The sequence below is a fragment of the Drosophila tropicalis genome, unplaced genomic scaffold, assembly GCF_018151085.1.
Source record: "Drosophila tropicalis isolate 14030-0801.00 unplaced genomic scaffold, ASM1815108v1 contig_463, whole genome shotgun sequence".
Lineage (NCBI taxonomy): Eukaryota > Metazoa > Arthropoda > Insecta > Diptera > Drosophilidae > Drosophila > Drosophila tropicalis.
In genome coordinates, this window is record NW_027172929.1 from 767,801 (window position 1) to 794,796 (window position 26,996).

A 26,996-nucleotide genomic window follows, 5' to 3' on the forward strand; every position below is an offset into this window, starting at 1 on the left:
ATTACGTTTGCATTGTTATATTTCATATGCGTTTCCCGCTTCCCTCCGATTGCCCCTACGTTTATTTAATAATTCATCTTCATGTCTTCGAAGAGTCTTTTATTGTTAGGGCGTTATTATTCCCCTTCCCCCGTGCCCCAAATGGCCGTTCATCTACCTTCCTCCCTCACGATTGACTCGTGCTCAAAATGTTGTTAACAAGTCTGATTAATGTCTGCGATTAGCATAAGTAAACATTAAGCAAATTACTGCTCGGCTTTACGAAACACACTATCGTGATTCAATATAAGATTTCATGTTGATTTTCTTTGATTTTCGGATTTGGTATTTTTTATTTTTTGTCTAATCAGCAAATAAACCACAAGAAATAAAAAAAAAGAAACCCGAAAAAAATATAAGAAAACTCATGCCAAACAAGTGCTTTAAAAAAAAACTTGACGTTAATTAAAAATGTACACAAAAATTTGCATTCAAGACAAAATTGGTTAAAATACATATATATATGTATATAAATAAAGTTCGAAATGATGGCGGGGGAAAGAAGAGGGGAAAAAAATGGAGTTTTGTCTGCCCAGCGGCGATTTGGCGTGCCAAACGCTGTCAACTGTCAGTTGTGATAAATGCCGCTGAAAAATCCAACATACATAAATAATTTTAACGTAATTGGAAGGCCCCGGAAAATAAATAATGAATATATACAATTAATTTTTGAAAACAGAATACAGAATTCCATAAAACGAACCTGCCGCTGTTGATTTGCCAGCTCTCTTGAGATGTCTATTACAAAATCATCAATGAAATTAAATTAGAAATACATAATTGATTAGTTTTTGACTAAAAATAAACAAAGTTGAAGGAACTTTAGACCGAGTTTTATGTTGTCCAAATATGAAATGCATAGAGATAAGAATGAAGTGAAATATCAATTAGAAATATACAATTGATTAGTTTTAGAGTCTTTAACTTGACTAGATGCGACACCTTTTCATTAGTTATAATAGTTTTTATCTAGATCTGAAGAGTAAACAAGGATAAGCAGGTGGTCTATACATTTGGAGGTCTTTTTCAGGAACTACCAAGTTTCTTAGTTCCTTACGTGCTTTTTCGATGCTAAAACTCGTTGAGAATTACAACTAGATAAAGCGAACAAACGAAAACGCTTCATTAGAACAGTAGTATACATGTATGTGTTTTTAAACCCGTTAAATTTGAATAATTAAATCTTAAATGTTTGAAACTAAGAAAGGTTTCCATTGAGCCTGTCTAAAATTTATTTAGAACAAAAATTTCGCTTTAGTAGTGCTTCAAGTCAAGTTCAATGGCAAGTCACACGTCTATTTCTATTATGTAGTTCATTGTGATTAATTAATCTGCAGACTCACCTCTCTATTACGATTCCATTCATTAAATAAATGTTCCGCCAAAATAGTGGAGCTACAAAAGAGAAAAAAAGAATAGAAAAAAAACCCAAAATTGTTGTTATACATATATCATTTGATTAATGGCTTTTACTATATGATTATACATATATGTAGAATATGCTATATATGGGAAATAAGTGGACTGCTTTATTAGCAGACATTAATCAGAGGGGCAACAGAAACAAAAACAAAACAAAGCAAGGGCCAAACGTGCGACACTTGCCAAAAAAAATACTTTTGCTTGCCCTCGCCCCCAGTTTTTGATCACGATCGCCATCATCATGATCATGATCTCCCCCACTCGCATTATAATAAGAAGATTGCCATCATATAATATTTTTGGTGGCGCAGAGGTGGTGGCTTAGGTAGTGCCTGCCAACGCCAACAACAACAACAATAATGATGATGATCTGACGCTGACGCCTCCAACAAGATATAGTATACATACACCCGCTTAATCCGGCAAAGTCTTCGACGTTGTGCTAAGCGTGCGTCTAAAAGCTCATTAATACCAAAACACTACAATACAGATCTAAGCCATATCCACATGGCCTCAATATAAGTTTTTAGTATCAGCAATTTGCTGCACTGTGGTTCAAATCTAATAATACATCTCTGTTCTTTTTTGTTTTGTTTTTTGGAAGTGACAAATCAGAAAAGACAACGTATCTCTGTAGAGACATCTGAACCGGTTCAATCTCCAAAACTAGTTCTAAAATCATTTTAGTGGGTCTTAAATAAAGGTCAAACTGTGAGGCGAGATATGTATCTTTACAGTTTTAAGCCACTGTTAGTAGGTGAGATCGTCGGTCGTCGGTCGTCGTCCGCCCGCACAGTGTGCCTACAACCTCAGGCCAAAGTTTCATCGTTGCGTTGGTGTTGCTGCTGCAGTTTGAGAGTTGCAGTTGGAGGTGCAGTTGCTGTTGCTGCTGCTGCGCTGCGGTTCATGCGATTTTGAAACGGATTTATGTATAAAGCCGAAAGCGGCAAGTTTTGGTTTTTTTTTTCTTCTACAAAATTTCCTAAAGGGTTTCGTTTTCCATTATTTTTTGTTGTTGTTGCATTGCGTGGGCCAGGCCATTGAGCTTTTCATTTCGTTGCGATTGGCTGCTGAGGCCATAAATTCGATGTGGTTTTTTTTTCGTTTGTCTGTGGTTGTTGTAGCCGTCCGTGAAAGTTGCGTAAATCAGCGTGAAGTAGAAGAAAAAGTTCAATACATTTTGTTTCTTCGTTTTTTTTTTTGAAAATAATTGTAGAAAGTTTTCTTTTTTTTTTTTATTATTATTTTTTAACTTTTTGATTTGAGCATTTATGCAATACATGGAGGTGGGGGAGCTCCTCACCCTGCCATCGAAAGGCGTGTTTGCATCTAATGATTTTGATTGAAACCTTTTAACTGTTCAAAAAAGCTCTTTGATATTGTAATTATTAAGAGTGTTGGAAACTTGTCTTTGAGAATATGTTAATGATATTATGCGAATTCATTACTTTAATGCAATTAGTTGTAACGAGAACAATTTGCAATTGATATAAATCTCGATTTGTGTCACTTTTAAGTCCCGATTGGCGCCATGCCACTTACAATTAGACCGTTATACTATTCATATAAGGTTATACAATTAGTTGGACCGTTGTAATTGGCATTAGACCAAGATTTATTCATTTGAAGCATATTTTCAGTAGAGGATTTGCGAATTTCCTCCTCCAAGAACAATTTGGTCAATTGAAACTCAATCAAAATGAACTTTATTTTATAAAAAATTCTCAGACTGAAATCATTCCATCATTTTCATGTTACAAAAGAGAGATCCATAATTAAAATTCAACTCGCTGCAGCTTCATGCTTGGTCCGCTTTAATGCTTTTTTAGTGGGTCATTAATTCATCTCCCAGACACATTCCTTTAGCCTCATTGTCGAGGATATTAAAGTCTCTTACCTTAATGCCAACCCAGGCCACTTCGTCTGTAATTGCGAATCATATTTCTCTTGGACGATAATAAATACATTTTGCTTACAACACATAATCACAGCTTTTTTGCGCGCCTTATCGTCTCAGAGAGAAAAAGCGAGAGAAAGAGAGGAAGAGAGAGGCAGTAAGAGGAAGAGAAGCTACCTACCGGACTTTTTGTAATACATCAAGACATTATGTTTGCTGTTGAGCTCCCAAGTGTCGCATCTTGACCCACATACCAACCGAAAAAAAAACCTCAAACCCAACCTCCCCAAAAATGAAATCAAAATAAAATTACGAAAAAAAAATATAAAAACAAAATAACTAACTAAAAGAAAGAAGAAAATCACAATTTTGGCTTGTTTTGGCCGACTTGACTGACTGACAGAAACGGAGCGATCGCAGTGGCCAAAAAGGAAACCAGTCGACAAGTTTATGATGGGAACCAACCAAGCAAAATCAAAACCAAAACCAAAAAAATATATGGCAAATATATGTGTGTATATAAAATACATATATCGCATTACAAGGCTTTGCAAACTACATTTTAAAGGAAATTAAAAATCACTGCAAACATTGCTATTAATGTAGCCGACTTTTGAAATACCTTACACGAATCCATTTTACTTTGCTCTTTCCCTTTTTTAAGAAATTCGAGTGCTGAAATGCCTCAAATTCTCCTGCCGCTCCTTCATCTTCTTTGTTCAGAACACAACAATTAATACGGGTTTGATTTATAACATGGATGAGACTTTTCCCCATAGAGGGTATTCGACTGTTCCCTTCCATTGTATAGAGATTGTTATTCCGTTGAGCCATCATCGAATCTCCTCCATGTGGAGTTGTGATTTGATGACCGTTTACTTCTGAAGACAACAACTTTGACAGTCTTTGTGGATACTTGTAATCTTGCAAAGTAATAGTAGGGCCAAAAGGATTGGGGATGATAATCAAACTTGCATTTTTAGATAAAATATTAAGAGCTAAATATATTATCGATTGCTTTGAGATAGAGTTTGTTTTTAGTCAAGTATTTATGACATTTCCTCTCTGGTTATACACTTTTCTAAAGCTTAACGTTTATAAAGCGCCAGTCAACTAATAACTTTAGTCAATTAATGTCCACTTCGATTTCAACTTGAGCAGATAAAACGTGATTTTTTTACCATATTTAATTTTTTCCCATACATTATGTGGTTGGGGTTTTTTTTATTTTTTCTTCTTCTCTTTTAACCTAATGTGCTGCAATTACGTACATCGATTGGCATTTAATTAAAACAAATATTCAAAACAGGCATTTCTGTTTTTTAGTTGGTGTGGGGGAAAGGGAGATGGAGATGGAGAAGGTAGTACTCGTAACGCATTCATTGAAATCGGTGCGAGAAGCTACATATACATGCGATATCTCTGTCTCTTTTTGTCTGTCCGGCTTGGTTTGGCTAGCTTATCTCCTCCAATGGATTTGACAGGTTTAGGTTTAAATTTGTTGTTTTTACTTTTTGCGGACTCTGTCTGGTTTTTTCTTTTATTTGATTTTCTTTCTTTTAATCTGCAAAGATTTGCATTGGCTGTCTGGTCTGGTGAGAGAAGCCAAATGATTTATACGCTGTCGTCAAAATGGATTTTCATTATAATGTTTTTCATTCATATGTTTTCATTGAAATGACAGCTTATTTGGATTTCAATCAATAACGGACAAGTCAAAATTTCAGGAAATTTGATGATCCAAAACCCTAAATAGTCATTATAAGCTATAAATATAACTATTTTGCTACAACAATTAAAGGGGAATCCCCTGTTTACTCATAAGGAAATGCACAATCCGCCATAGATTATTTTGTGTAATTTAGATTTTAGTATTTATCTTTTAAACAATTATTTCAGTTGTACTTTTGATTTAATAATGAAAACAGGCAATGCATTATAATGCAAATAAGTAAATAGCTTTATCATTTTTACAAAATGACACTTTGAGTTAAATTGTTAAATGCATTTTTCATGATTTTTGACATAAAACAAGCTAAACAAATTATTTTTAATTGCCTACACAAACAACAACATCATGAGCCGCAGAGATACACGATGATCGCCCGAGGAAAGTGTGAAAAACTGTAAGAGATCTCTTGAGGTATAAATAATAGAAATGTTGCTGCCTGCCTCCTGACTACTGAAGATCGGGCGGCAATCCACCAAGTTGCTGCCTTGCTGGCTGCTGCTGTTGGTAAATGGCAAACATTTGGCAGAACAACAAACACCACATGTGGTCCAGCAGGCGGGTAAAAGTCTGGTTCAACATTTTTATCCAAAAACAAAACTTGCAGCGGGGATTGGGAATGCAAAATGCAAAATGGAAATGGTAATGGAGATACCAAGTAACAGCAGACAACTACATACATACATATATGATAGATGCACAATGTTATGACTTGAGAGGATCGGCTTTAGGCATTCGAATTGCTGTTTTAGATTAGACAACAAGAGATTAGTTATACGGTTTTCGACCAATTAAAATAACCTCCAAATTGAGATTAAAGTTCTCGTTTGGTTTGTGATAAATTAACTAGATCAATATTTAGTCCTTCTGGAAACAAGTTGTTCGTTTCAAGGTTGGCCAAGCCTAAGAGCCACTCTTCCGAAATCCTTAGTACGTTCTTTCGTGTTGGATATCAATTTGCCAAAAGGAAGGGGCAAAAGGGTTGCACAAAGAATCGCACATTTTGGGCTGAAGCCTCGTATCGTTTTAACCTTGAGCCGATTCAACGATTCTAATGAGTTATAACTTAGCACAACGAAAACAAGGCTGAGAGAGGGTCCAGAGGGTTGGAGCGTACAACAAGTGTCAACATTAATTTAAAGATGTCTGCGATGTTTATTTCCAATATACATACATATACATATATGTATATATGCGAATGTCGCATAAATTTCACAAATATGCACATATGTTTGTCTGTATCTATAACTTATAACTCTCTCTATGGATGTGCCCGAATATCTGTATATTTTGTATCTGTATCTGCATGCTGCGCATATTTTGCCACACCCTCCAAGCTGAATTCTTAATTTTTCGGTTTGTTTGGCCCCGCCGCCTGTCAACTTGTATAAACAGCTAATTCTGTTGACGCCTCCAAAAGAGATTGAGAGAGTGTAGAGAAATACGATCTGCCAAAAATGGCATCACAAAAGCACAACAAAAAAAACACACACGATATATGTGATACTTTTACTTTAAATCCCAGTCTAATTCACGAACTTAAACCTTTAGCAATGATAAATTGGTTTAACTTCCGCTTTGGAATTGGATTTCCAAGGGGGTTTAGCACACCATCGCCAAGAGTCATATATGGAGGTATATGTAATAAATTACAAACTAGACCCAACTTCGAAATGGGTGGAGTTGTATAGAAGAAGAGAGTATCCTAGGCTGGTTACTGGTTAAAAGATGTTGTAATTAGAGCAAAAGAACTTGAAAAGATTTAGTTTACTAGTCATCCACCAATTGGGAAAGGATTAATGGAACAGGAAATGGCAAGCTTTGACGTTTGACTATACTCATATTCGAATAAACAATACAAGCGAAACCAAATGGATCTATAAAACTGAGGGATTGAATGGTTGAATCATTAGCAAAGCATTAGATATATAGAAATATATGTAGATCTATAATTTTTATATAATTCCGAATGAATGATAGACTCTATACGCTTTGAATACTCAGTCGACTAATTATGGCACTGAATGTGTTTCAAATTTTGAATACTTTCAAAGTACTTTCTGCCTTAGTTACCATTTCAATTTCGGACATATTCATATTGAATGGAAATACTTGATCCCCATTCTATTTTAAGTTTTTCTCACACTTCCTTGCACTTCTGTTTGATTCACATACATATGTATGTAAGTATTATATGTGTTTGTATGTAAGTATGTCAGTTGGGTCTAAAGATCTTTTGTGTTGTTCTTTGGCAAACAACAAAGCAAAAGCATTCATTGAATAATTGTGCAAGTTGTAGTACATAGATCGAACGACTTACATATATGTGTGTGTGTGTGTGTGTGTGTATGTATTCTATTTATATGGAATGAGTTGTGTTTTTGTGTACTATATGAAATACATTGGATAATGCCCAAAAGCAGGAAGTGCAACGTATGCTCACTTCTTGTCGACTTCTTCTTTTCGTGCAATGTTGCTCGTGTTCTTGTTGCTGTTGTTGTTGTTGTTGTTTGTGCAAACAAATGTATCTCGAGGCATATATTGAGGCATGCTGCCAGATGATTTAGTAGGCGTTGCAAACATACGCCATATGCATGCAGCATGCGGAATGAGTTCGTCCCAAGTAAGCGAGCAAACGATGCCACTTAAATTTTTAAAAAGGCTGCCACAGAAAGAACAAAAACAACAACAAAAAGGAAAACTTAAAACAAAAACAACCAGCAAGAACACACTCACTTACTCTTCCCCGTTCAGTTTATTCTGCTTTTTTTTTTTTTTTGCCACAATGCTCAGTGAACTTCTTCGCGCCTGCCTGTCTGCCCCCGCATTGCCGCTTTACCGCGTTCGGCCTCATTGGTGGCAACGCATGCGCAAATTGCTCGCCGACTGCTGGGGCAATAAATTCATAAAAAATCATTAAGCTGAATGTTTTTTTCTCTCTCTTTCTTTCAAAAAAAAAATCAACTTCTTTGCCAGGGGTAAGATATGTTAAGCCCATGCGGGAAAATGTCGCATTAATATCAAGCTAAGTCCAAACGGATCGGTGCTTCGCTGCTCTCTTATTGAGCCAGCATCGAATTGCGGATACTCTTTATGAAAAGAGGAATAAACTTGGCCTCAACATTATCCAATGCTCATGACATGCTAGAGTTCTAAATGCATACATGAATGATTACTACATTGCCCCCTAAGGTATGCAATGAGTTGTAAAAGTTATTGTTTTCAACAAATTTTTAGACTTTTTGTATGTCTTGAAACTGAAGAATTGTCCATAAATAATGATTGCTTAGTTAATCTTTAGAACATTTCAAAATTCCGTTAAAAATCGAATTATTGGACAGCTTTAGGAGACAAAGTTTCCCTATTTCACTGTTCTACATACATAGATACGAAAGTGTCAGAAAGAAAATCTTGGCATATCAAAAATCTGCATAGAAAAACTAGAATTGCCAACTCTCTGAGAGATATGTAGAGTATAGAAATGATATCTTAAGCACATCGTAAAGCCATAAATTGGATTCAACAGTATGAATATAAAATACAGAAAAGATATCGAAGAAATTGTGTGAGTCAAGCGAAGTCATATAATGTGATCGTTTGATGATGGAGATGTCATACATACTAGGTTGCCACTCTGATAAAAAACAAATCAAAAAAGACATAAACACCGAGTTGGCAACAATTTACTTGATGGCTAACCCTCCCTCCCCCAAAAGTAATGCCTAAATATATTTTCACACTCTTGTGTCTTGTGAAACGCTAAGGTCACGAAATGTTTTGTTTTTATAGACATTTAATTTTCCAGCCACCTAAGCAACTAATTGACATAATTTACATATCTTTCGTCTGCAAAGGTGGAACGAGGGGAGACCAGTAGAGGGAGAGAGGGTAGAGGGTTAAATGGGCTTACATCACACACATTTTATTTTTATTGACCTTGCCAAAAGCGAAAAAGTGGTAGAGAACTTGACTATAAATGGCAAATGAAGGGCTCTTGCAGGTGTCAAGCAATAAAACAAAAAAAAAAAAAAACCAAAGAAATAACCGATCGTGTGGGCTCTCTAGCTCTAGAGCAGAAGAAGCCAAAGTCAATGACCATGAGGCGCCTCTGCCGCCTGCCCATGCCTCAACAAGAAGAGAGTGTGTGTGTGTGTGTGTGTGCGAGAGAGAAAGGTGGGGGAATAGAGTGGCAACGTGTGTCGCTAGTTTATTATTTATCAGAGTCACAGCTGTGATACAATTTGACAAGCTCGACTTGCTGAAGTGAAAATGATTGCAGTTGAAAGCGAAGGCGAAACCCGATACGCCTTCAAGTAGTATCGCTAGCTGGGAGCAAACGAGGCGCAATGGGCGGCTGGGCAGAAGGCAAGAAGGCAAGGAGGAGGTGCGCAGAGGCGGATCGATTCAACAACTTTTCTGCTATTATTTGTTGTTGTTGTTGTCGTTGTTATTTCTTCTAGAGCCAAGTGCAAAGGCGTCAGTTTGCATTCAATGAATTCCAATCACACGCATATCATTCGCCACTTGAAACTCGGACTCAGACTTGGTCTATGCCCCCCTAACCTCCCACTGCTCCTTCTCTGAACGACAAATGAAACGTATTGGCCATAATAATGAGGAATTGAGTAATTACATTAGTTAAACTCTGTACATGTATACGCTAGAACAACAAATTGAAGTACAACTGTTGTAACATTAGATTGAATTACCTGACTGCCCTATTTGAAATTGGATATCTTTTGTATTGTTTTATTTCTTTTCCTTAAAGAAATGAGACTTTCTTTTTTTTTTTTTTGTTTTTGTAGGAGAATTGTAGGAACGTGAGTCAAAAAACTGTTCAAATTGTGACTCAAAAAGTTAACTTAAAACCAAATACCCATTGATTACCGAACACCCTCAAAATATTTAAAGGGTTTATAGAATTTATAGTGACAATTCAACATTTTTTAAATCTGCAGGAAGTTGTTCAAACTAAATATAATTAAATATACATATGTATATATCAATTCTTAATACCATTTTTGTTATGGCTTTTTACATTTTGCCTGTTTTTTTGGGGTACACAACCCTTTTACACAACTCGAGTATCATAATGACAAGATCCCGCTTAATTAATCTTCACGACAATCTCAAAATAAACTTTGCAGGCGAAAACTCTTTGGACATGTTCGTCCTTTTTTGATCGATTTGAATAAGCTGTTTCCATTATGAATGCATGGATGAGGTTAGACATGGCTAAAGAGTTTCACATGATCTTCTATGAGTATGGGAAAGAACATTATTTAATCTTTACTAACCATCGATAGATACTAGTTATGGATATTATTATATTATTTATTATTTAGCGGTAGTGGAGTTTCATCTTTTTTATCTCAGTGTGCTGCGACGGGGAACATCAATCAAAGGAAAATTTTTCCAAATTTGCTTTTAGCGCTTCTATAAGCATAAATCATAAACACATCTAAGCCCAACTTGGTTTTGATCCCAAAACCAAAACCAAAAAAAATATATACAACACGAAAAAGAAACTACCTAAGCCATAAATCTCAAGATTCATTAGGTGCAACTTAAACAAAAACAAAATGTTGAGCGCGAAAGTTGAGGTTGTGCTTCAGGTTCTGTTTCAGTTACTATTTTTGGCGCGCTTTCTGTTTTTCTGTGCTTTTCCTCCCAAAAAGTCAGCCATAAAAGCCATTGTGGCGACCTTCAAATGGTTAAAACTTCATGCCACTTCATCACACACACACACACAAAGGTGGGGAGAGACCCCTACACGCACACAAAGATGCGGAGAGATCACGCCACTTGAAGTTGATGTTGTTGATGTTTTAGAGTTTTACCTGAAGGCGAAGGCGACGGCAACAGCAACAGCAATAGCAACGGCCACTCCGAGGCAATCGGTAACATGTTTTATGCATCCGCACCGAGAGGCAATGCCAAAACAGAAACAGAAAATTTATAAGTATATAAGTTTGTATATACATATATTGTAGGAACAACAACACTGAAATACTTTTAAAGGCTACGCAAAACAGAAAAAACAACAACAACAACAAAAGACAAGAGCAACAAAAAAACAGGAGAAGAAATTTCGCGAAGGTCGTTTTTATAACCATACTCTGCACCCATAAGTACGAAAGAGTGGTATATAAAGTCGCCAAAATGTAGGCACTTAATCCCCTTATATATGTAGGTATGTACCTTAGAATTCAGTTGAGGCAGATTCGCCAGTAAAAACATAAAGTTATTATAGACTTTTGGGCTATGCGATATTACAATACTATGCTTAGTTAAAAGAAATGTTTGCTTATTTAAACTTAAGATACCTAATTATGCAGGGAACAGCTATCAATACAGAAAATTTCATCAAAATCGGACTGAAAGCAGTCGATATAGATATTGATAGACGGGCTAAGAGCGAAGATGGCAAATATGAATCCATTTGCAGTGCAAGGTATACACAAGTCGCTTCAATGGAAAGCAATGCAAATTTGCTGTGATTTTCGTTTTGGTTAAATATTTTTTACCCTGCATAAGAGAGTATGTATGTGTATGCCTCTAAAGACCTTCGCCTTTTTTTATGGAAGCTCATTTTCTCTGCAATGAGCCTTAAATCGTTCCTCCTCCACACAAACAGCTTTTCCCCCATTTTTTATGTCTTCATTTTCATCATGGAAAAACAAGAAAATAATAAGAAAAAATACTGCACTTAATCAGTATTAGCAGACGTTGTTTTTTTTTTTTTTTTTTCTTAAGCCCCAAACACACTCATACACACACACACACACACACATATTCACAGACTTTTCATTAGTTGACTCAATCAGAGTTGACCAAATTTACGATCACATAAAGTACAATTTAACGAATGTTTCGCAGATTAACACAGTGCTTAACTAAACTTAGCTGGAGGCACTAAGAAACGGTTATCCAACAAGTAGTAAAAATGAAAACAAAAACAAATTTCATTTCAATCTGCATTTGCATTAAAAACAGAACTGCCAAAACCGTTGAAAGATGCATGCTTTTAAGCAATTAAGTATAATTACTTGAAAACAAAAATCAATAATTACCATAATTGCAGCAGTATAAATAAGCTGCTGATCTAAACCAAATATAGCCTTGACTATTTGGCTAATCTCTGGCAACGCCTTTGGGCCAGAAATTGGCAATTGAAGGCCCCGCCGCGGCTTTGGCTTTTGTTTTTTTCGGGCAATTAGGCGAGAATATTTTTATTTGTTATGGTAATTACAAAATAACAAAACACAACGAACCAAACGAACGAGCGAACGAGCGAACTCTACAAAATATTATTATTATTAATAATTTTTTTTTTTATTATGTTGATTTAAGCTCTGTGTATGTTATATTGGCATGAAAAGGTCAATGATGAAACATTTTCCTTTTGGGGGAGTCAAAAGCAAAATCACAATAAAAACTAGATGAGTGGTTGGACAATTGAAATCTTTCTGACGATGTGGATGAAGTAAATATTAGCCAAAAAGTTTGGTTGATTGATTGTTCTTGTCGCTAGGTGGCGCCAATATGTTGAGTCAATATTTAATTCTTAGACTTTGTTTGAATCATCATCGTCATCATCATTATTATTGTGTTATTTGTTGTTTATGTTAATCTCAAAGTAGAATTCCTTTATCCGCATACCAATTCAAAAATAGAAACTAAAAAAGAATTTAAAAAAACAAACAAAACCTGCACAATAAAATTTTATAGCTAATGAACGATTCGTGCCATAATGGCAATTAATCAAAATATTTTAATTAAAAGACAAAATGCCATATTAAAATGTGCACTTTACAGCTTACAGCAATTTATTTCAATTGCAAATCTGTCGCCAACGTGCAAAAATCACAAACATTCTCTCTATCCCTCTTCCAAGCCTTTGCTTTGGTTTGGTGTGGTTTGGCCGGGTGAGGTGAGGTGTCTCTGTCTATGTGTGTGTGTGGGTTGCAATTAGAAGGCTGACTAGATACAGTAGATATAGAAAATAAACGGCAAACTTGAATGAAGCTTAGTTATATGAATGGGGTTTCAATGTGATTCCTCTATTTTTATAACCCTGCAGTCAGGGCCGGATTAAGCGAAAACGCCACTTAAGAATTTAAAGGATTAAATCGAATCAAAGAGAGAAAGAGAAAGAGAATCGTCACCTTTTTTTGAATTGCAAGTATATAAAAAGGCCTAAAGTGAAGGTTAACTGCAAGTCAAATAACATGCACATACTAAATGAAAATCCTATGAAGGCTTATGAAGCCCACCTTAGCCCCTCTAAACGTTCGCTGACTAACCTCTATAAGAATAAAAATCGGCAACAGCAACAACAACAGCAACATCTGTACCATTATCATTATCGCAGCATGCGATCTCGAAGCGTGCAATTTGAAAATGTTTATCGATTTCCAATAGTTTTTCCACAATCTGCATGCATACATACATACATACATATGCATTGAAGTTGCACCTCCGAGGGGAGCAGCAAAAGCAAAAGCAACAGCAACAGCAACATGCAACATGTTTCGGTTTCATGCAAGAATTTTCCTCTTTGCCCAAACATGATTTCGTGCTTTCTTGGCCCACAGATGCATTCATTAATGCATAATTATAGACAATTAACTGCACAGATCGAACCGATCAAACCGATCAAACCGTTCGAAGCCATCGATCGATCGTTCGATCGATCCAAGCTAAAAATGGTGACGCTGAAAATTGCCAATCAGTGAAAATTGCAACAATTCCAATTGCAATAACAGCAACAACACAAAAATCTAGAGCGTTTTACAATGTTTGTTTAAAGTTTATACGTTTTTTTTTTTACTCCTATGGGGCGTCGATATCGTCGTCGTCATCGTCGTCTATGGACGGACGTGAACCGTCGAATTGTCGAACTCGTTTTCCCACGTTGGAAATTCTTCAATTTGCATGCACAAATCACAATCTCAACTGACACCTTTTCAGTACGTACCCCACCCCATATACATACATACATATGTACATATATTTTTTAAACACTTCAACCTAGAGAGACCATTTTTTTCCATTCGAAAATTTCATTTAGCAATATTCTCCTCCATTTGACGAAATTTCATTCAATCTCTCTCACTCTCACGTTCCCAAAAAAAGTCTGGCAATGACAATGTCCAAATCAATTCAAACAAATTGCACAAAATCATTATAAAAACAAACCAAAAGCTGCTGGGAACAAAACAAAAATAACAATAATTTTGCAAAAAGAAGAAAGCCAAAGCAAGAGAAAACAAACCAACAAAATAGGTAATTGTGTGAAAAATCTTATGACACACTCTCATTGTGCCAAAAGAAAAAACCAAAAAAAAAAAATTGAATTTTTTTTTGGATGACACAAAGCCACAAAAGAAAACACAAAAAAACGTAATAGTAATAAACAGAGGCAAAGCCACCAAATTAAATTAAAGGCCACCCAGTTTTTTATTTTATTTTTGTGGTAAATAATAGAGTAAACACAATTTCCCCCCACCCCCATCTCCGAAATATGTAATAAAAATATACAAATCTCCAAGAGAATCAGTTCTATTGAATGCTCAATTTAATTATCAAGTAATATTTTTATTTTGAGACTTTTTGAAGCTGAAAATGGATTTTTCACAGTCTTTACAAGGTGACATGGTGAATTTTTGTTAGCCAGAGATGGGAAGAATTTAATATTAAGGGCTTAAATCAATCAATGATTGTCTCGAAATTTTGGACAACGATCTCACATGTTCGAATTTACGAATTCATTTTGGATATATAGAAAATTACATCTTTAATAATGATAACATTCATGCTTGAAGCTGACACACGTTGCGTATACGTTATATTTTAAAATAGGCTATGAGAAAAATGATGGAAAATAAAGAGACTAGGCAATTATTAGCCCAAAGAAATAGGCTTCAATGGTTGAAAGGCTAATAAAATTGCTGAGACTTAAGAAAAATGCATGCTACTCAAAAATAATGTATACGCAGAGTGTAACACAAAAAAGAAAACCTCTAATACATTATTTATACATTAGATTCTGTGACTAAAAACATGACTCACATGACAACACATTTTGTCGGCCAAGAGAATGGGAATTAAAACCACATTTAAACAATCACAAACCAAAAAGAAATGATCATGGTGTAATTAAACAAACATTTCGTATTACACATTCAAATAAAAACAACAAGCAGCTTATCAAACAATCTACATAAACTAAACAAATATGTTTTAAATGAAACGAACAAATTCTATTTCGGAATCCGTTGCGTGCCAACTCTTTCCGGTTTCGTTAAAAAAAAAACAAAACAAAATCGTGTCAAAAATGCTTGAAAAATCAACACTAAAGCAAAAACGACAAAGAACTTGACTCACAAAACTCATGAATATTTAATATGGCAAACTTTAGATACTAAAAACTAAAAACAAAGCTCAACTTAATTAAAGCATAGGCATAGGTTCAGTCAACTTGTTTAGCTACCCTGCTGATACCCTGCAAAAAGAGTATGTTTAATATTTTCCTAAACTCTGAATACTAATGAATTAGAAAAGAAGTAAGAGTATGAAACTATCGGCGTGTTTGTAATTCTCTGATAAATGCTCGCCTCGTCAAACAATCAAACAAATTTTTTTTGCCGATTTTTAGTTTATGTTTCTTTACAATATATATGTATGTATATATTTGTTTTTATTGTAATTTGTACATTTTTGGAGTGAGAGTGACCATGAATATGTCCAGCATAATGATTAATGTTAATTAAACGCGCTGCTGCTTCATTTTCCATACAAAAAACAAACACACACAAAAAGGAAAAACAAATTTGTATAATAAAGTTGTAGATTTCAGATTTGCACACATGCAAAACAAACAAGAAAACAAGAAATTATGGTTCCATTGGCAGCTAATCTCATTTGTGGTATAGAGACATACATACATGCGAGTGAAATTGCCTCTAAAAGTGGAAACAAAAGATAAACTTTAAAATCTGTGAGATGATTTATAGAGAAGCAAGCAAGAAACTAAAGCTGAACTAAAGCAAAACTGATCTGGAACATAATCATCATGCATATTTATTAATTTATGAGGTTGCTTCTCCGAATGTGGGTTAATCTGAACACGTTTGGCTGCGACTAGATCAATACGGAGGGAAAAAAAGTGTTGTGACTCCAAGGATCCACTTTTTCGGATCCTTACTTAGCCCAAGCCATTTTGTATGAGATGTTCGCACAAGCAAGTTAGTTGAAGTTTAACTTAACTTGAATCTTGACCAATTTGTGTGTGCTTAACGGGGATTGATAAGAGAAAGTCCCTGCCTATGTTTTGCGTGTAACCACAGCCAAAACAGCCTGCCAAGTGTCATCTATGGAGCAGTTCGTCGGAAACTTGTCACTTGTCTTACACACACACACACGGAGAGAGAAGATGAAGTGTGGGGATAGAGGCAGGAGGATCATAGAAAAAGACGGACCATCGTGGTATGGCCTGGCATCACATTGCATTGCGCTTGTCACTAAATTGACCCATTTCAAAGCTTAAGGCAATGCGAACAGTTGTAAATAAAAATACAACAATTCACCGACCACTTTGATACCCTCTACAACAGAACAGACATTCCTTTGGACTTTCCACACAAAAGAGAGAATGTTAGATAATATTTCAACTATCTTAATGTATACATACCCTATTCATTGTAAAGAGTATTCCAAATAAGGGGGGGAAACCAGACTGACAAGTCCAGAAAGAACACAAAAGCTTAGAACCAGTTGCACTTACACCACACACACACACACACATATGCATTCTTTTAGAAGAATTCTTCCTCTTGGATTTGGCAAAGCCAAGTGACTAGAGTTAAAAGGAGAGGTGGATGTGGTGGTGGTGGTGCTTGGGGGGGAAAGGTGGCACACACTGACCACTGATCACTGCACATTCTTATCTTAATATGCACAATTTCTTTCGTGCTTCTGGATCGGCGGTTGGTACATACATACATACATACATATGTACCTACCATTGGGTTACGTGCGTTGCTTACTTAAGACCTCGTTATTGCCGCTCATTAGCGAGCCAAGAAGTTAACTAACGGTATACATTGTTGTCGGCCAGTTTTGTTGCATAACTATACTTTATGGGCCTATAGATGAGACCTATTTATATTGGTATTGGTACAGAAAAACAACAACAAACATGCCAAACTCTATGTAGATGTATCTGATAAATCAACGTCAGCACACAGAATTCTGTCCACACAACAAGTCATCGTTGTCGTTGTCGTTGCCGTCGTCGTCTGCAACAACGTCAACTTCTCTTGTTCTGTCCATCTCCATCTCCGTGTCCGTCTCCGATTCCGTGTCTCTTCGCTAATGACACAAATTGCCCCACTGGAAGTGGAGTGGAGGGACTACGGGGGGGAACACAGACAGAGAGAGAGGGAGAGAGAACGAACGTTCCATGCGACTGGTCTTCGGCATTTATTGACGGCTTAATTATGCTGATGAGTTCATTTTCGCAATTATTATGCCTGCAAAATGCGTGCGTGTTTTTTTTTTCTAGCTACAATTGAAATGCAAGTACAAATTATTGAATATTTTGTATTTTGGTTTGACAATTGCATCCCAGATGACTCCATAATACTCAGGATACTCATAACAACCGAACAGATTTGACACTTTGGCTAAGTGATGCCTATGGCTTGCCTTTCACTTTCTTATTCGATCGATTATGAACCAGCTCCTTTAATATTGGCATAATCGTTCAGTCCTAAACCAGGATACGCCTTGAAGGCGAACAGAAGCCTCCTCGCTTCAACCTTTTCTTTTTCCTATGGGGCTAATAGTTCGAACTTAAAATATGTTTTATTGTATCTCATTGTTTGCTAATCCCTTGATAAAGCTTTAAATTTCCCTTGACATTCAATATCAAATTAGTTTAATAAATTATATATTATTTACATTTATTTACATACACATTGCCCTTGCCATTATTTGTTTTCTAATAATCATTATTTGTTTTTCATTTCCAGGAAATTAAATAAAAATATGTAAGTACAAAACAAAGAAAACTACTTATGTCTTGATATAAATTCTTAAACAATTTACTTTATTGCGGCATAAATATATATGTACATACATATGTATGTGTGCATTTTCTTATCAAAAATAATTTTAAAAAATGCACTGGAAATTCAGAATGAGTGAGTGACGCATTCGGGAAGTTAAGTGATATTAACTTTTATCGACAAACAAAGACATTGAGATTTATGCTGATTACATAGGTGGGTGGTGGGTGGGTGTTTGGGTTGGTCATTTTGGGTGCGGCAGATAGTGTACTTTTAAATAGTGGACTCTTGACCCAAGACTCGTCTAATCAATTAAGCTTAAGAATTATGGGCTCGTCTAGGGCCAGTTAGAAACTTTGCTTGGCGGTTGGTGGTTGATGGCTTAAATAAATTAGAGCAACATTTTGGTTTTTGAGCTGGTTTTTACTGCTGCTGCTCTGTCATTTTTATCAATCGAACAATTATATCTTAGTACCTTAAAAATGCAATGCAATATACATAAGTATCTTTGCCATAAAGGCCGGAACAGACATTACCCAAAGACAGCCCACTCGAGAGACTCGCCAACTTCACACAAAAACAAAAAAAAATAAATAAAACAACATCGATTCGGTATCGACTTTGGGGCCGCCACAGCACGCAAAACGAGTCACGAAATTTTTTTTTTTTTTTTTTTTTTTCCTTTTGATCACAAAAGAAAGAAAAACCATTGGCAGCTGGCATAAAGATGACGCTGAAAAGCGACCAGCAAACAATCATTGGGTCGGTTTTCTTGGATGCGGGGGCGATGGAGGAGACGGGGGCGGTGGCGGGGGCGGGACGGTCGCTGGTTTGGGGAAGAAAACGCCTTTACTTATTAATTTAACCTACTTTAACGATCGTGTCGCAGTTCAATAAAAAGTAATGAGATTATCCACAAAATCGATCTAATGAATTAGAAAATAATAATGCCAACCATAAACGAAAAGAAAGTCAAGCTAAATGTACGAGTATAATGAAAAAGGAAAGATACTACCACTAAATGAAATATAGTTTACCTTGGAAACTTATAAAATTGAGCGAAAGGGAAATCTGTCACTTCAGAATGCCAAATTTTATTACTTAAAGTGGTTCTAACTAACATACATAGTAAATAGAGTAAGAGACCACGGAAACAATTAGTCCTAGATTGGAACGAAAACTATTCAAACTTACTTTTCGATATCTTTTGTTTTAAAAAGAAAGTGTGCCTCCCTTGGATGGGTTAGGAGTGCCAATGACATGGAAATTTTGAGTCTTCTGGGATTCCTCGTAAACAAACTCATTAACAGTTGTCAATTATGTGAAATGTGACAAATATCACATACCAAAACAAGGCATAAGCTGATGGAATCCTGAATCTTTTCTAAACAAGTAAGTAGATAACTAAAAAACTAACTTACCAATTGTTTTATTCCAATTGAATGAATATATGTGGATGGTTATTTGCTTTGGACTTCGGGAGATGAATCTTTTAGAATCATGTATTCACAGAGAAAAAGAAGGCACTAAATAAGTTTTGCAGATCGGATGATCGCTGATCCTATCGATTTTATTGGATCTCACAGTCTATTGCACATAAATCAATAGTTTTTTATTTTTTTGTTTATTTTTAATAAAAAAGCAAATAAAATAAAATAAAAAACAAAAACAATTAAGTAAATAAATAATGCTCAGAGATTCGAAATGGGATGAGTTGAGATGAGATGTGATGATGATGGAGAAGAATTTTCAGCGATCACTTGAAAACGCGTCAAAAACGAACGAACCTTAAACGGCGACTGAGGCAGAACCGGAGTCGAGCTTCAAATTGAAGTTAAGATGAGAGAGAGAGAGAGACAAATCTCTCGCTCTCTCTCACCATGTGTATGTGTCTCTAGCCCTCTCTCTTTTTTTTTTTTTTTCTTGATCAGTGTGGGAGTGCAAAACCGGATTGTTTGGGCTGGCAAAAGCAGAGCTTGTTGCTGCTTTTACCTCGTCTTCCTCCTTCTATCCTCGATCAGCAAGCCGTCGCTACTCTCTCTCTCTCTCTCTCTCTCTCTCTCTGTCTTTCTCTGTGTGTGCGTTTCTCTCTCAGTCTGTTTGTTTCTACTCTTTCTGTCTTTCTTTTATGCTCTTTTGCATTGTGTGTCGCATAACCAAAACAAACGTTCACGTTCTTTGTTTTTGTTTTGACTTCTGGTGTACCCCCCGCCCACCACACGCCCTGCAATTCTTCTTCCTTTACATTTTGTTTACTCCGTCCGCAGCTCATTAAACTTTTTACAGCTACTGTTCCTTCACTTCACTCTGAAAACCCATGCGTAAATTAATTTGATGGCCTCCGAGCACTTCGTCCGTCGTTCGGTCTGTCCGTCCGTGCGTTTGTTCGTTGTTCGCCTCAGCCCTTAGTTTAAATCGCTCCGATAAGCGCGCTTGGTTTGCCTGCGCTTGGTCGATCTATACATCCATCCATCCATCCATCCATCGTCCCCCACGTTCTCGGCCTTTTCTTTTTTGTTTTTGTTTTTTGGTAATTGACTTTCGTCAAATCAAATTAGTTTCTGTGTTCAATCTAAGCACAGGGCCAGGCATTAGCAGCTGATGTTTCTTCTTTTTATTAGTTATCTCTCTCAAGTCTACCACAACGAACTTGGCCTTTAGCGCTATGTCTCTGTCACTATGAGTCTCATTTTATGTTCTTCACAGTTAGATGCAGTTTCTGATAGGGCTGATAGAATATACATATGTATGTATGTATGTACATACATACATACATACAGAGGTGCTTGTATCTTTCTCTACCTTTTAAATTGATAGGTACTAGTTGGGGGCCCTAAGCAATCAAGAGGGTAGAGTTTCTTTTTTATTAGTTTAGCATAGTTCTACAAATTAAGTGTATTCGATTTGATGTCTGTATTATGATAATAAGCCGATGAAACAGGTATATTTCACTCGTAAGCCGCTTAAATTTGAAAGGATTTTCACGAAATGTTAAGCTAGATTGTAAAATTAGAACCAAGGATCTTACTAAGACCGTTTTAGATCAAGTTTTAGTTAGTTCTCAAAGAGATAAAGGTATTTTCTTTAAGGAACTGCAAGAAGAGGTTGGGTAAGATCAATATTCGCTTAAGCGGAACCAACTACATATGTTGGTAAGCATATACATACATACATATGTAACTAGTTCCTAACAATGGATAGAATAGAATCATTTTCCAAGGGATCTAGTTCCTTTATTTCTAGTAAGTCCTCGAGGAGATTCGAAAAAGTGTAAGACACGTTGATGTAATACACAATTCCTCTCAGTCTTTTGTGGCTGCAGTTTCCGTCGTTCACAAAAAATGAGGTTCAACTATTGGTCTCTCGTCATTGGCCCCCAAGCAAACTTAATTGTTTCTTGCGGTTGTTGCTGGTGTTGTTTTGCTGTTTTTTTTTCTCTCTTTCTTTATTTCTTGTTGTTTAACATTCGTTTTGCTCTTGTCATTCGTTGCAGTTGTGCTGTTGTACACGAGGTGGGCAGGAGGTTGGAGGGTAGTACCAACGACCATGACTTTGTGCAACTGGCGACATCGACATGATGTTGAGGCAACATGGCAACTGGCAACTTGATTATGGCCCCATGGCATCATTATGAAGCTGAGGAGCTAACACATACACTCACAAACAAACAGAGAGAAAGAAAGAGAGGGATAGATAGCTCAAGTGGGTGTGAAAGAGAGAAGGCAAGGGAGATCTTATTTGTTTGAAGCATAAATTAAGTTTAAAGCTCGTGCAAATGTCGCGCCATAATGTTGTTGCATGCAGCAGACTCCGATGATGATTCTGATGATAATTCCAATGAAGATGATGATAATGATGATGGCCTGTCCGGGGTTTGGCCCCGGCGCTTGATTGCAGGTTGCCATCCCCTTCCCATCTAGGAGTTCTCTTCACCATGATGTCGCCGTTTCTTTCTCTGCCTAATGTGGGTTGGGTTGGGTTATTTATTTTCATTCTCGTGTCACGCTGACATATCTACACAAAACTACAGTGGTTAATATCAAAATTATATAAATCTATATCAAAAAATATTTTTGAATCTAGAATATACCTTTTTTTTTTGTTTATTAACTTCATCGTTATCATGCATCTGTAGTGAATCATCAGATGTTGTAAATGGTTAAACAAAATTTTACTATGTAAACCCACTGTGTTGGCTAAATCTTGAATCTTGTTCTATACGTGGGTGGTTTGGCTTGGATTGAATTGGCTGGCTCTCTTGGTTGTTGATGCAGCCAGATAAGATAGGTAGGTATATGTTTGCATAGCTCCAGCCGAAACAACAAAATCTACATAAATGTGGCACGGCTAAAAAAAATGTTTACCCAAATGCAAGAGTGTGAGTCTTTTAGTATAAAGTAATTGACCCTTTTTTTTATTTTGTTGCCTGTTGGACTCTATACGCAATTTACCTTGCCCTTTTTGATCCAGACTTAATATGTTGGTTATACATATGTACATACATATAATATGTATTAAAAACTTAAACGAAAAAACATCTGCCCTACTATCATACAACCAGGGCACGCGCCACAAAAAAAAAAAAAAAAATATAATCAAACAAAAGCAGAAGTCCGCTTGCAGCATACTCGATTAAGTGACAAGGTAAATGCTAAAACCATATAAAAATATATGTATTTTGGCCAGAAAAACAGCTGGCCATATTCGAGCACGAGCCAAAACAGAAGACCGATCCGGACAGGGTTCAGAGTCAGGGACAAGAGAACACAAGATGCAAAGACTTCAAAAGTCCAGGCGGCGGCTGCTGCTGCTCCTGCTGCTGCTTGAATAACCGGTTGCATTTGTCTCCCACAGGCGAAGAGCATAATTTGTTACCCACTTTTCAAGAAACCCAAAAAGAAAAGGTATATCAATTGGTTCGAAAAGTTTGCTAACATAATAAAAATTGAAGTAATCTCTTAAGCGCAGCAAATCAAATACATACATATCTAAGAATAGATAGACCATGTTAGTAATTCCGATATGCCTAACCTTTACCTCTGTGCCTCTAGACTTAACTTTTTTCTCCTTGGTTGATGCATGTTCAACCGGACACTACTTTTTCTATTGGAGTAGACATGGACTTGGGGCAATGACAGCAACTATAACAACTATCACTATTAGTCGTAATCTTTGGCCAATTGTCGTTGATTGTTGCCTCTGCCTTTAGAGTAGTATGTCTCTAAATTCGCTTGATTAGCTGAAAATTGCGTGCGAATCTTTCAGTTACATTTACCCTCATGTATTTTATTTAGGGCAATTGTGCGTTGCTCTAAACATTAAATCACTTAAAGACTAAATTGTTGATTATGAAATTTAATATTTGATACAAATGTAACACAATTTGGCGTTGGCAAGGAGGGAATTCGCTTGCATGTTGCTTTGTTTTTTTTTTTTTTTTAAATGTGTTTGTGTTGGCGCGAAACCAAACCTAAATCGATAATTCAATCAAATCGATTAATGTGACAGGCAACGCCATAAATTTGTATCGATTAATTTGTATCGATAAGTTTGTATCTGCTCGCGAGCCGCCATAAATACTGAAATTTGCTCGTCACTAGAAGCACTTTTATTCTCCCGCAAGACACAACGCCAACAAGAATCCGTAATGCGTCCTGGTAATCGTAGCTATACTCGTAGGAGCCAGCCCCCACGTCAAGGACATATCCTTTCCGAGAGCGAGGAGTATCAAGAGGAACTCGATATTGAGGAACTCAACAAACGAGTCCAATATGCGGAGCGACGGCGACCGAAATATTTGACAAGAAACACATCTAAGCGGCCACTTCTTCTCTTACTTGGCCAACGAGAAGAGGAAGAGTTTGGGATGGACGAGGATGACCAGGAAGATGAGGACGACGAAGAATATAGGGAGGAAGAGGAAGAGCGTGAAATTGATAATATCGGGGACTACGAGGCACAAGACGATGAAATGGGTATTGAGGAGCTGAACTCGAAAAATGAATGCATTAGACAAATAAATGCGGCTCATCCAGAATCAAATCACGAATTCAAACGAAAGGAAGCACGATTCATATGGAGCCGAGAGGCAACAAGTTTTCTCCTAGACCTTTGGAAGGCCAGTCGAATGGAACTTGTAACTATGTGTAAAAAAGAATACAACCATATACAAAGGCATTACTGAAAAGCTAAAGCACTTTGGCGTCAGGCATTTGGAAGTCAAGAGCAAAATGGACAATATGTCAAGAAAATATAGGTAAATTTATCAGAGCCCATTCTGCTACTAAAGAACAAATAAATGCTATCCCCTCTTTTTAGAATCGAAGCGGATAAAGTGCGTAAAACGGGCCAGCCTTCGAAGTGGGAATTTTTTTATAAAACTCAAGCGTGCCTCATTGGCACTAAAAGTGTGGATGTCTTAGAGGAAATTATGTTTGAGTCATCCGCAGCAGCAGCAGCAGCAAACGGTAATGAATTATAATGGTTAAAAGAAATCCAGTATCAACCATTAACATATAATTATATAAACAAACACGCATTTCAGATACTAACTCTCGCTTAGACGAAGATTCTGAAATAAATGATGAATTTACTACCAATTTCATTAAAACCGAGGAACCGGACCCAGAACCAGAGTCAGAAATGCCAAATGAAGATGAACCAAAGGAGGAAAAATTCAAAATTAATAGCTTTATCAATAATCAAGAGAATTTTCATGCAAATGAGCAATTTGATGAATCTTTCGGCCAATTTAGAAATTCTACAACCAAATCGGCAATGCCGAAAAAGAGAAAAATAGCCCATACATTGATGAGAATCGAAGAAGAGAAACTTGCTATTGAGAAAGAGAAACTCGAGATAATGAAGCAAACGTCAAAAGAACTCAAATTATTCCATAGAGAATTATTGCAAATGTTAAAAGAATTCTAAATTTAAAAAAAAAAGAAAACCATACAAAACTAACAAAGAAAAGTATTCACAAATAAAGTTTTGAAATTTGCAACCAATTTTGTTAACCAAAAAATGTTTAGAACCAGTCCTAAGGAGGGTGTTTATTCGATAAACGATAAATTTGCTAGTTCTCCCTCCACATAAAGCAAGAGCGCCGTAATGGCAAACGTCAGGAAAACACAAGTTAAAAGAATATCAAGTCCAAAAATTATTCAAATTACTGCGACTCCTGTCCCAAGTACCGAGATTCTATGCAATGAGCCTCAAGCAAGTATTTTGCGTAAACTCGGAAATGGCGAGTATGCGCTAGTTAAACGCCACATGTGCAGTTCGATTTGGAAAATTTTCCGCGAAATTCGGCGTCCGGATGGTACAACGCTATTGGGTCGTTACTATTGTGTTGGATGCAATCAGATTTTAAAGTCTATAGGTGCCATAACATCAGATTTACGTACGCATAAATGTCACGCCGATTTTTTAAAGGAACAAACAAACATATTAAACTCCACGGCAAAGAGTTCCAGTAGTGATATGGCCGCTTACAAAACGGACACCACAAAACGCAAACGGGGATTTGAGATGTCAGATTCCGAGTGGGAGGCACAGTTTGATAATGGCAATGAAAAGACCACGCCGGTTCCTGTGCGGTACAAAAAAAATGAAACAAAAAAGGTAATTGCTGCAACACATCTGAAAAATTGACTTAGTAACACATGATGTTTTGTGTTGTGTTTTTAGAAAAAAACCCAATTCAAAACAAAGAACAAAAGTGCCAATGGAGAATTCGAGATGTATGTACAAACGTTTCAATTGGACTGAAGATGCCACAAGAGTGTTTTTACAATTATGGGCAGCTCATATAGATGATTTACGTAGTAATAGAATGAAGAAAGAAATTCATCAGGAAATGGCCAATGAAATGAAAAAATTTGAAATCACGCCCACTGAGGTGAAGTCTAAAATAGACAACATGTCCAAGCGATATAAGTAAGTTTCATTTATTTTATGTGTAGGCTTTCCGGACTAAAATGTTTTGTTTATTTAGACAAGAATCGGAAATGACTAGTTCAACAGGTATACCCTCAGAATGGGAGTATTTCTATAAACTGCGGTCTCTTTTAACTCCCACCGCATCGATAGTCAAATCTTTTGAAGAAATCATCGTTAAACAGCAAGGTGAAACCTCTGGCTACCATTGTTATGACATCAACATAATTATTCTAAACAATTGCATTTTAGTTTCTAATAGTGTGAATAAAAGTAATCATGCTGCTGACTCGATTGAGATGGAACAGGAAGAGAATCTAATAAAAGAGGACGAGGAAGAAGAACTTTACAATAGTGCGATGCTGCAAGATAAGCAGCAGACGAATTTTTCAACAGGGGGACACAAGGAAACACCAGAAGATGACGAAGATTTTGAGGAGCAGCAAGATCTAGACCACTCCGCTTCGCCATCAAACTTTAGTCCCAAAGCAAATCGTGCTGAACGCTTATTACAAATTGAAAGGGAGAAACTTCAAATCGAAAGAGAGAAATTAATTGTAATGCGAACATTTAGACAAGATTTGGCATTATTTCATAAAACCGTCATGAAAATATTGCGTCAAAAACTTAAAAAATAAAATAAAACCATTTTCTTAACTTTGTATGTAAAAAAAAAAAAAAAAAAAAAAATCAAAGAAGCTAACATCGGCTATGCCGAAGTTTGTATACCCTTGCAGTCCTTGGTAATAATAATTTTACATGTTCAAAATTTGTTTTTTGCAACTCAATTCATCAATATACAAACAAAACAATTTTACTCTCATATATGTAAATTTCATAGCATACTCGATTTTTATGAAAATGTTTCTTCTAGTTCTTCTATTATATAGTGGTCCGA

At 36.3% G+C, this 26,996-nt stretch overlaps 2 protein-coding genes across 2 annotated transcripts in view; one reads left to right on the forward strand and one right to left on the reverse strand.

Moving 5' to 3' along the window:
• Sema5c (Semaphorin 5c) overlaps positions 1-19,902 on the reverse strand; it is a 43,018-nt gene extending 23,116 nt beyond the window's left edge. Inside the window, exons 1-2 of the mRNA XM_068287193.1 lie at positions 19,582-19,902; positions 1,383-1,434 (exon numbers count right to left, since the gene is read on the reverse strand). Of these exons, the coding sequence (XP_068143294.1) occupies positions 1,383-1,405 (23 nt within the window). The 5' untranslated portion in view covers positions 1,406-1,434; positions 19,582-19,902. The remainder of the gene's footprint in view (positions 1-1,382; positions 1,435-19,581) is intronic.
• Positions 19,903-23,807: 3,905 nt separating this feature from the next.
• On the forward strand, positions 23,808-26,888 carry vers (versatile). The gene is made up of 9 exons (XM_068287120.1): positions 23,808-24,135; positions 24,335-24,416; positions 24,479-24,627; positions 24,705-25,086; positions 25,351-25,510; positions 25,595-25,758; positions 25,850-26,098; positions 26,157-26,287; positions 26,351-26,888. Exons 1-9 carry the CDS (start codon positions 23,808-23,810, stop codon positions 26,734-26,736), a joined length of 2,031 nt encoding a protein of 676 aa, XP_068143221.1. The 3' UTR covers positions 26,737-26,888.
• The last annotated feature ends 108 nt before the right edge of the window (positions 26,889-26,996 follow it).

Excerpts from the sequence above, each read along its gene's own strand:
- vers (XM_068287120.1), top strand. The coding sequence starts at position 23,808 with ATGCGTCCTGGTAATCGTAGCTATACTCGTAGGAGCCAGCCCCCACGT. Across the intron at positions 25,087-25,350 it reads TTGCAAATGTTAAAAGAATT|TACCGAGATTCTATGCAATG; the intron begins CTAAATTTAAAA and ends TCCTGTCCCAAG. Across the intron at positions 26,288-26,350 it reads AATCATCGTTAAACAGCAAG|TTTCTAATAGTGTGAATAAA; the intron begins GTGAAACCTCTG and ends ATTGCATTTTAG.